General features: G+C 43.7%; 1 protein-coding gene across 1 annotated transcript in view; it reads left to right on the top strand.

Annotated features, from left to right (window-relative positions):
- Positions 1 to 388: 388 nt before the first annotated feature.
- PTCH2 (patched 2) overlaps positions 389 to 11,258 on the top strand; it is a 32,275-nt gene continuing 21,405 nt past the window's right edge. The window contains exons 1-2 of the mRNA XM_088455579.1: positions 389 to 793; positions 2,834 to 3,026. Coding sequence (XP_088311705.1) covers positions 665 to 793; positions 2,834 to 3,026 — 322 coding nt within the window. The 5' untranslated portion in view covers positions 389 to 664. The remainder of the gene's footprint in view (positions 794 to 2,833; positions 3,027 to 11,258) is intronic.

The following is an 11,258-nucleotide window of genomic DNA, read 5'->3' as shown; positions in this document are numbered from 1 at the left end:
CCACCCCTTTCTATGACAATAGATGGGTGCAGCTGTCTCACTGCACCACTAAGTAAGGAAAGGGAGAGGGGGGGGGGGCTGTTTGGACAGAGCAGGGTGGTAAGAAATTTGTAGCATTTGGAGGTCTGTGAAGCAGAATTCCTGTAAAAGTTGTGCGGCTTCTCTGTGTGAGCCCCCAGTCCCCTCATTGATTTGAGAGAGGGCAGCCTGGGTGGTCTCTCGCCCCCTCCTCACTTTGGGGAGCTGTTGCTTAGCAGCTAATAATAGGAGTTGTTTAGAGAGTAATTTGCCTCTTCCTCAGCCAATGGGAAGCCGGGCACATTTCCCTGCAGCCCCCCTCCTCCCCTTCCCTTTCTCTCCCTCTTTTCAGGCAGTGTAAGGAGCAGTCTCCAGCGCAGATGCTGGGAGCTCTCTCTCTCTCGCGCTCTCCGGTCACAAAGCTGTTCCTGCATTTGCAGTGTTTCCTACTCGCCGTCCACCTGGAAAGCATGAAGACCCCGGGACATAGGGACCTGCCCACCTAGATGGGACCCCCTTGCATGGATTATACTGTCATTTGCTGCCCGTGTTGGTGATTTCTGTCGCGGACACCCTTCCATTGCAGCCGCTGCCCCCTTGTGATTCCCCCACCCCCTTACCCCCTTCTACTTGCTATAGGATCCCGATGGCCTCCGATCCCCCCAGCACAGATTTACCCCCCGGCTACAAAACCTCCCACCCGGCTCCCAGCTCGGACCTGCTGCGGAGACCAAGCTACTGTCACGCCGCCTTCGCACTGAAGCAGATCGCTAAGGTGAGTGGCAACAATGTATCAACCAGCATCCGGGAAGTGTCACTGGGGCCCCTGCCTGTCAGGGGCCACTGTTTATGTCTTCATGAGGCATCCAATAGAGTAATGCAATGTATCATCATCTGAGCAGATCTGGATGCAGTGGGCTAGGACACTGGTAGCCTGCAGAGCTTGCACTCTACTGTGGTGGTCTCTGTATGTTATGTTTCGTCTTGTTTTGATGCACACAGGGTAACCTGGTACAATCTTTGTGAAATATGTACAACTCCAGATATTACAGCACATCACATACACAGTATAGTACAAGTCATTCATTGGCAGATATTAGGTGTTTACTGTTAGTGATATGATTTTATTATTATTAGTGTTGTATACTGGTTTTCATTGAAAGTCTATGAAGAAGTCTGGGCTCCTCCACCTCACAGGACATGTTTTATTGGAAATTAATTTGTAGGATCCTGTTTATTTTGTACTGTCTGGATTTAACTGTAGGGTGGTAATGGGGAAGATGGGTGTACTGTGTGGGGTAAGATGGTACTGGGATCTGATCAGTATCCATTATGGTATGGACGTTAATTCCTTATTTGTTCTGCCAAGTGAAATAACACAGGGGATAATGGGACATTCATAATATTCTAAATTCCAGCCTGCATGTCACCGTTGTATACTCTGTAGATCATAGAAGCATTGAAATGAACAGCACCCCCAAGCTTGTGACTTAAAGAGCTGACAATCTAATGTGCGCATTGCAGGTGCAGGATATTTAGAGCAGAGCTCCTGGCAGGGCTGCAGTTTGGTGATTGGTGCTGATAGCGGCTCAGGGAGCAGACACATTGGTGATTGGTAACCTGCCAGAACTTTGTCAGCAGATAGTGATGTGACAGCTGGTTCTTGGTACCTCCTTGTGGAAGAAAAATGTTATGTCTACTGTAAAATGTCTTTATTTGGGGAATGGGACATGTCCAGGATTTGTGTTACTGGGTTTGTCTGACACTGATTGGAAAGAGCATTCGCTAAGTAACTGGTGTCTGTTGCTGCATCTGGTCCTGGGTAAAACAAACGTCTGTAACCACTTCAATGCTATAACTGTGGAACGCGAGGAGTTAATATGTGCAGCCCCCAGCTATCAAGTTGGGGGGTCCCCACATCAGTTATCGATTTTGGAATTGTGCGTTTCCTATGTACTCACCAGTCCTATGAGTTGTCATTAGTCACAGGGAGGAAGTGTTGTGGGCATTGCGTAAGCAAGACCACCTGTGTCGATAGAGAAACACTGCTTTGCCACAGGATGCCAGCTGCCCCCCCCCCCCCATGTCCCTATGTGGTTGGCACAAGTTCAGTTTTCCAGCCACAGAAGACTGGCAAACGGTCCTAGGCCACAAGAAATGTGCGGTTAAACTGGCCCCTTTGGCCTTTTTCGTTGGTGTTCTCTTCCCTCATACTTCAGTCGTAATTCAGATATTTATTTAATTTCTTCCCGGAATTATTGTAATGCTCGTTTCCTTCCTGACACTTCCTCTTCCCTTAATTCTCTCTTCCTGTTAACCTGTCAGATCCACCCCAGACGTTGCCCGGAAAGCAAATGACCAGGTGGGCTCGTGGGCTCTTTAATAAGTCGTCTGGGTTTTCAAATCACCAGAAGAGACTTTTATGACTTTGAAAGCTCATGTGTAATATCTATAAAGAGCTGTCCCATAAAACTTACAGCAACCTGCTAGGAATTAGAGGCCGTCACATGACACATGGTGCAGGGAGCTCCTGTACAGCAACATCTGCACTTAATCTTTTCCCTGACACAACACGCAAGACATCATGGCAAGTCCGTGTCTCTGTAATGTCATTTTCACTCTGCAGAAGTTTTTTTTATGTGTTGGCCAATGAACCCTCAGCTGACATAGTCCTGAAGTCAAGATGCTCTAAGACAAGTTTATTAACACTGCAGAAGTTGCTCTACAACTCCCATCATCATGAGTTTCATGGTCCAGTAATATTTGCTTAATGATTGATTGGTTCACAATTGGTGACACTGTTTTCTTTTTCCAGGGTAAAGCCGTGGGCCAGAAGGCCCCACTCTGGCTGCGAGCTCAATTCCAGGCCCTTCTTTTCTCCCTGGGCTGCTCCATCCAGAGACACTGCGGAAAAGTTCTCTTTGTGGGACTCTTGGTGTTTGGAGCGTTGGCTGTGGGCCTCCGGGTGGCCTCCATTGAGACGGACATTGAAAGGCTCTGGGTAGAAGGTGAGTCTGCTCCGCACATTGTCAGCTTGTTCTGTGGTAATGGGTGCATTTGATCATTGCTCATGGATCGCTGCGGTGGAAACTGGGCTAAAAAAGCGTGGCAGCAATCTGGGCTCTCCAGCTGCTCTAGAACTACAACTCCCAGCATGCCAGAGCACGGTAGGAGTTTATGGGACTTGTAGTAGGAGAAGAGCTGGAGAGCCTCTGAGCGTAAGAAGAAAAGCCACAAAATGCATAGTATTTTCATGGAGCTGCCTCCCAGCGTTGGGGGTAAATAGAATATTCACAGCTGTTAAATAGCAGAAAGTATGTGGATAATTACGACAAGTGTTTGGAACCTGCTGCTTCTCCATTCACTTAAGCAAAAGATTTAATTTATTGTGCGGACTCCGGACTTGTTGCTGGAAACCTGCATTTCATAAAGCTGGTTTCTCATAGCTTCCAGGAGCACAGGAGATCCAGTGTTATAGGCGAGTACAGGGTAACAGAGAGGTGTTATAGTCCGTGTACATTGCCGGTACTGTGTAACAGGGCAGTAATTACATGCAGAGCCATGTTTAAAATTCAGAGTTCTGCTGGAGGGATTGCGCCTTGGTAAACAGAACGGAAGGTGTTTCTATAAAGTGTGTTAACTCTGCCGGACATCTTTCCAGCTGGAGGGAAAACTCATCGCTGGGATCCAGCTAGCAGTAATATCCCACCCCCCCCCCTGCAAGGCCTGGAATGTTGTCCATCCTGGTGTGCTGTAGCTTCACCATGTTATATAGCATTTTTATATAGATGAATTTATAGGTTGTATAAACTGGTATTAAACATTCCAGTGTGCAATCCCATCACCATAATAATGTGCTTGTAAATAAAGATTGTACCAATGTACTGAGGATGGATTGTCATTCTTCTCATGCACAGATGATGGGTGCAGTAGTCTTATAGTGCCTTCATTTCCACCGGTTTCTTATATCTATATTTTGCAGCTTTGTGTCTGGTACTGCTGGTTGTTGTGTGCATTGTTTAACTGAAAATTTTATCTCTGTGTTTTTAAATTTTTTATTTTATTATGACTTTTGCGCCTTTTAAATTGTAGTTTATAATATGTGAGGTCTCCTGGAGGTTACACTATAGATCTCCCATGACCCCAGTGTGTAGAGGGTTCCCCTCCTTTCTCTCCCATCTAAATAAAAGGAATAATAACAGAGCAGGCTCTTGAGATTAGCACTAATTGTGCTTGCAGTGCTCTGGTCCCTTCTAACGTCCCAAGTTTGGGGGTACGGGGGCGGAAGGGGAGACAGGAGATACTCAGTTTTACTAGCAGTCAGGCCGGAGACACCAGGAACATGCCCTATGCAGAGACAACAAACTAAGTATTAGCAACCTGGCCTCTTATAGGCGTCTTTCTGTAAGCAGGAAGAGGAGGGGGAGCGTTGGGTTCTTGGGTGGTCACCGTAGGTAGTGGGTGGTCTAGGATCTAATAGGAGGGCCACAAAAGGCTTGTTGCTGGAGTTTGCAGAGCAGCTGTGTGTTGTAAGGAGAGGGGGGATGGGAAGTCTGGTAAACGTATGCTGGTATATACGTTAAAAATAACTCACACATATATAGTTAATACGTGTGGGTTATACAAGAAGTGTCGGCATATATAATATATATTATATATGTGTGTGTGTGTGTGTGTGTGTGTACTATATATTATATATGTGTGTGTGTGTGTAATATATATTATATATGTGTGTGTGTGTGTGTAATATATATTATATATGTGTGTGTGTGTGTGTAATATATATTATATATGTGTGTGTGTGTGTGTAATATATATTATATATGTGTGTGTGTGTGTGTAATATATATTATATATGTGTGTGTGTGTGTGTAATATATATTATATATGTGTGTGTGTGTGTGTGTGTAATATATATTATATATGTGTGTGTGTGTGTGTAATATATATTATATATGTGTGTGTGTGTGTGTAATATATATTATATATGTGTGTGTGTGTGTAATATATATTATATATGTGTGTGTGTGTGTGTAATATATATTATATATGTGTGTGTGTGTGTGTAATATATATTATATATGTGTGTGTGTGTGTGTAATATATATTATATATGTGTGTGTGTGTGTGTAATATATTTACAGAGAAAGTATGATTCATATTTTCAATTATATTGTGTTTAACTTTTATTTATACAAATTCCGTACTTGTATCTAAAGACCATTATACATATTATTAATATAGTCTGTTTTCTTCATATTTTATTAATATATAAACTTTGAAATACAATTCATTGTGTAAAAATATTTTATTGGCTTTAATGTGCTGATTGTCATATGTTTCGGGGTAGACAGCTGCACATCTCTATTACCGGAGTATGCCGGCGCGGGGGCAGCCATTTTGCTAGCATGCTGACTTTAGTCAGGATTGGGGGCTATTACAGCAGGAAAACTCTTTGATCTAATATACATACTTGAATGTCATTTCTGAGAAGCTAGAATAAAGGATGCGGCAATTAAGCTGCCTTGCTAGTTTAGGTACCACAACTGGCACCATTACAACACTAATAAGAGTAGAATAAACAGACAACAAGAGTGGTTCAGACATTCCCAAGCTGAGGGGCCGCCGATGTGCCGAATGTTTTATGTAGACCAGGGTGCGCTTAGATAGCTTTTCATTTCCCATTCCAGGTGATAGGATTAGGGCTACGAGCGCCTAATCTCAGTTCCTCGCAGTGCAGACATTTTTAAAGGGAATCTGGAATATATAAACTTCAATTTCCAGTGAATTAGTTTCCAAAATAAAGAACAGATTGTAGATTAGGCCCTGACAAAGTGTAAACATCTGTCCGGTGACAGCCTTGGAACGTGTGAGGCAAAACCAAAACTGTCACATTCGCTAATGAGAGACCAGATAACTCTCCCATGACACAGCTCCCCCCATGTCTAATTATATACACTATCTAAGCAGAGGTGAGTGGACACCTTTTTATAACGGGTATATAGCTCATACCCCCACTTAAGTGATTGTGTTTTTTTTTATTATGTTTTTTTTTTTTTTTAAATAAAGTGCAATTAGGTTTATTTTGTGTGTTGTACTTTGGCACTGGAGGCATTGGCGACTGGGTCAGCGCCTACAGCAGAGCGGATGGATTGATGGATTCCCAGGTTTGGCGTAGGCCGGAGCCTGCCTAGCATTAATGTGTAACTAAAGGCTGTGATTGGCGCTACGGAATTCTCTATATTAATAGATCATGCATCGAACCCATGTGGAAAATGTGGTGTTTTTATTGGTGAATAATGTTCCTGTCAAACTGTTATGGCCACATGGAGTATCCTGATCCTATTTTGGGGTTACAGCGGCACCCTGCCAGTCCCCTGCTGTTATAAGCCACTATCCAGCGGAAGATTTCATCATTATGACCATTATTCCCATTTATCTATATGGCGCCAGCATACTCTGTAGCGCGTTACAATTGGGAACAAACAGTAATAAAACCAGCCTGGGTATCAACATACAGGCAAAGCGGTAAGAGGGCGATGCTAAGCTTTTAACCAATAGTCTTTTCATTCTGCTACATGGACAGTAGGAGGTGCTGTTTTCTACCCCAGTACAACCCAATCATTGTCAGCCTGACTTGGCCATGCTTTATTTAAATTTGTGTGTATAAAAGGTTATGAATAATATATTACTGAGAGGTAGAGTACATATATGGGGGTATGGTTCTTTCAGAAACCCAGGGGAAATGTATAAGGGTCTTGGAGGGTTGGGGGATGTAGTTTTCTCTCCTCTCCTTCTGTCTTGTTTGTGCTGGAACAATCCGGCAGGACATTCATAGCCGCACACAAAAGCCCCAGTCTGAGTGGGTAACGTTCTTTTGAGGCTGGATGAGGACGGTGCATCTGCTCCTGGTATATATGGGCTCAGTGCTTGGCCGGATCCTCAGTGCTGTAGCAGCATTTATACAGGGTGTGGGAAAATAATGTTTCAGCCTGTGGTTAAACTATTGGTCTGGAATAAGCTGCTGCCAATTCTGCCTGAAGTTCTGAGTCTCCGCTAAACATTTCCAGTCTCCCCTTCTGAATTTCTCTCCCACGGGGAAACGCGTGCACACATAATAGCCCGACAAACAAGAATCTGTGCGGCACCTTTCAGCTGTAAGGGGTATAATATATGTATTTCCTCTTCCTATCCTGTTACCCACACAACATGGTTTATGGACATACCAGGAGTGGTCGGACTTAACCCAACAATGTTACGGGGGTGATTTTTGGGTTTCTTCATCAATACTGTTTAGTCCCAGGCCTTTGATTACTGCCACAAATGGCCTAGGACAGAGGATCCCAAACTGCGCCATTACAGTCCATGTTTTAAGGATATCCACAGGTGACTTAATTAGTACCTCAGTCAGTATAATTTAACCATCTGGACTCAGGCATTGATATCCTTAAAACCTGGACTGTAATGGCGGAGTTTGGGAAACTCTGGCGTAGGAATAAGACACACAAAACCTTTTATTGGGGAAAAAGAAAGATTTAAACCAAAATCTTGTTACTTCACAACCAAGTCTGTAATAATACTGTGGCTTTCAGATGTTTCCAGGCTATGAGCATGCTGGGACCTGTGGTTCCACCTATCTCAGCCAGCTACAACTTAATCTGTTCTAGGCCATTCATGATTTCAATCATTGCTACATAAGAAATAGTGATTCCAGGGATAAATCCTGTTCAATCACTTCCCCTCTGCTTTGTGCTGACAAGTAACCCTGATTAATCTTGTTTCATATCGTACTTTGTGTAATAGGACTATGAAATAAACGTGTGTTTGTTATTTAGATGACAGAGCCCTGGTTGTCTGATCTGACAGGGAGGTCAGTTTAGATGACGAATACATTTGTTGCCAGATAACTGTCCGCCTTAAACATGATCTACTACCTACAAAGGATTTATGGTACAATTTAAAAGACTATATTTCATGTAGGTATAAAAGACATCAAAGTTCCCACCAATTTAACCCAACGTTAAAGCTCAGACTTTGCTTTGGAAACTCTCTTCCCTCAAGAGGAGGCATTTATATTCCAAATACTTTACATTGTGAGTCTGCGGAGGATGTTGATTATGCAGGTGGGTATTAAAGAGGACAGACAGTGGGGGTACAAGTTTTTTTTTCTTTTAATGGGTTTATGTAAATTGTAGTTTTAGGAACTGATTGGTTCTCCATAAAGGAGCTCCTTGAGTTTTGGCATCATTAAATTTTGTCTGGGACCAGGTAGAAGGAGCCAGGAGACCCTGAGACATCCTTTCTGTGCCTTTCACACACTCCGTAATCCAGATAATCCTCCTCCCCAAAACACTTAGAGGTGACTTGTTTTTGAAGCACTTATGGAGATCCCCTCTGAGGGGCGCTGGTGACGGCAGCAGCAGCAAATGAGCCCTGGGGGTGGGGGGCAACAGGAGTCTGCATTATAAGTTCTTCCTTTGCATTCAGTCAGTGTATACACTATGGCAAAATAATCTAAACCATCAATGGCACAGATAACTTGATTAACAATTATTTTTTTAACTGATCCTTCAGTATTCACCTCAACGCTGCTTTATTTGCAGCATTTACAAACTAATAATTAAAACCGGGGACACTGAAGTTGTGGTGATCAGTTACATTGTCGCCCCTTCATCTGTATACCAGCGCCTGAGTAGTACGACCTCCCATGCAGATGTTCCCAGGGAGTGGTGCCTTGTCCAGTACAAATTGCTGGTTTCCTGTCGGATAAACGCTGCTTGTGTGCTGAGCTGACCACTTAGATAAGTTGCTAATGCCGTCTCATGGCATCTCCGCACCTGGAGGGCGATGTCGTGGTCCGTAGAAGCATGTTCCTTAACTAAAAAAAAATTAAAAAAAATGCCCGCTGGCGCTTCTGCAGCCAGAGGTAGGGATCACTAGGCCGCAAAACCAATCTGAGGTAATTTACGGAGCCAGGCTACGTACGGCTGCAACATGTGTCCGTTAACACTTGTGTGAGAGCAATTAAAATCCTTGGCTACGCATTTGCCCATTAAACTCTACATTTTTTTTTAAACCTATAGATGAACTCTGAACTGACAGATTATATATGCAACCGCACAGTCACAATCAAGGACGAGTTACTCATTCCTGATTGTGATTGCTGCCCTGACTGGTATGCTGCCATTTTTTTTTTCTTTTTACTTAAACGTTCTGCCAAGGCGGTGTGTGTGCGCGCTGGCAGCGCCTCTGAGAGCCGTGGAAAGTGTGTGTGTGTGTGGCTGCTGCTGAGAGCTTGTTATCACATCTGCTGCTGAAGGAAAAGTTAACTATAGGGTGGGAATACTTCCTGTTTAAACACGACTGGGTGCAAGGAGACTCTTTAACCCCTTCCTCCCCGCACCGCCCCCTCGCGCAGCCCAGTGGAATGCCGTCTGTTTTGCGAGGCGGCTGGCATTGACAGATCTAATACAGCCGCGGTGTGCAGTCTGAGCGTAGAAATATTGGGAATGTACACTTTTCCCTATTTTTTTTAATCTTTATTTTTTTTTTTTTTATAACCGCTGAACGATGCAGAAAGGGCCCCCTGGAAACAAAGGAGTTAATGACTCGGAAAATATAATCACCATAAGCCCAGGATTGCTGTAAAGTGGCGGTATTCATGCCCGTAACACGCTCACCTGCCCGTTTTAAGACTTACTCCATGATTTCATATATAAAATGTGCAGGCCACACATGTGCTGTCTGTGTGCAGGATAGATCCCAGTCTCAGGAAATGTCACCCATTCCAAAGCTGCACTCATCCAGGTCGGAGGATAAGGCGGTGCTGGGGCAGATTCTCAAACTGGCCCCATCCATTATTGCATTTGTCTGTGCCCGCTTCCAGTCAGGGCGGTCAGTTACTACTGTATGTAATGTTGCTCCCAGTGGCTGCATTAATGTCATGTCAAGTAACACTGGTTAAGCCCAAGAGGATTCTAGGTACTTGGGTGATCTATATGTTGATTGAGCCTTTAGCTGTAAATTTTCTTAAAACTTTTTAAGATTTTGGTTAGTTGTTTTTTTAGATGGCTTTGAGGACCCGGTTGGCATCCAGGTGGCTGTCCTTTGCTAAAGTTTTGGAGCAGATTATCCACTCCATAGCTTCCTGGTTCTTTGTCCTTCATATTACCTGATTTAAGTGTCAGGTGTTGTTTATATAAAGGCGTCTTGTCTAATATTTATTATATATATATATATATATATATGTATGTATGTATGTATATATATGTATATATATATATATATATATATATATATATATAATGTGTATATGTAATTGGTTGCATCAGGTGCTCAGAAAACACATTGCATTCTGGTTGTTGTGGTACTACAAGCCCCACCATGCCCTGCTTTCCTACTATGCTGAGAGTTGTAGTTCCCCAGCACATTGTTTGTCTCCGATGATCTAAGTAATAAAGGTAGAGACACATGGAGGCTGACCGCTGTTCTTTATAATGAGAGAGCTGAATGATAAGGAAGATTAGATTGCACTGTAACACAGAATGGAATCCTGTGTGTTATTCCTAGAGATTCTTTCTGTATGGTTGTCATTGGGGTTCTGACCTTTCGTTCTCCAGTTTTGGACAATTAAAGCTCAGTCAGGGGTTCCTGTGAGCTGCAGACCAGTCTTGGTGGGAGTTTGTGTCCGCAGCTAGTGATGAGTCTGACACCCATCTGTATCACATGCTGAGCAGATGAGAGATGAGCTACCACCATGGGTGGTCCAGATGGGTGAAAGAAAACAGGACAGGAGGGGTTATAAGGCCTGGGCCCCTTGTAAATACAAAACATCCTTCTGTCCAAACCGCTGCCTGTCCATTCGCAGAGCAGAGGGCACCCGCTTGGTGCCGTTATTAAAGATAAGACCACTGTATGTCATATTCCATCACCACTGCGACAGGCTAAGGACAATATGGGGATTGTGTTCGTACATCGGCCCTGTGACATATTTATTGGTGCGCAAAACAGTCTGGAACCCAGTTCAGTTGCCCGGGATTCGGGAAGTATCAGTGGGCGATCATAACACTGGTATATAATGCCTACAGCAGAATATATTTTTCTCTTAAGGGATAGGGGGCGGGGGTTTGTGCAGGTCCAGGATGGAATCCTTTTGTAGATGAGTTTAGTTCCTTTATGTAGGTGTGCTCTCTTGGAATATAGCTCACACCTCCTCCTTGTTGTCTGTGTCATCTAACAGA

This window comes from Taudactylus pleione, unplaced genomic scaffold (genome assembly GCF_031769625.1).
Source record: "Taudactylus pleione unplaced genomic scaffold, aTauple2 ptg000662l, whole genome shotgun sequence".
Classification (NCBI taxonomy): domain Eukaryota; kingdom Metazoa; phylum Chordata; class Amphibia; order Anura; family Myobatrachidae; genus Taudactylus; species Taudactylus pleione.
The sequence above is the reverse complement of the archived record's forward strand: the minus strand, read 5'-3'. Positions and strand labels throughout refer to the sequence as shown.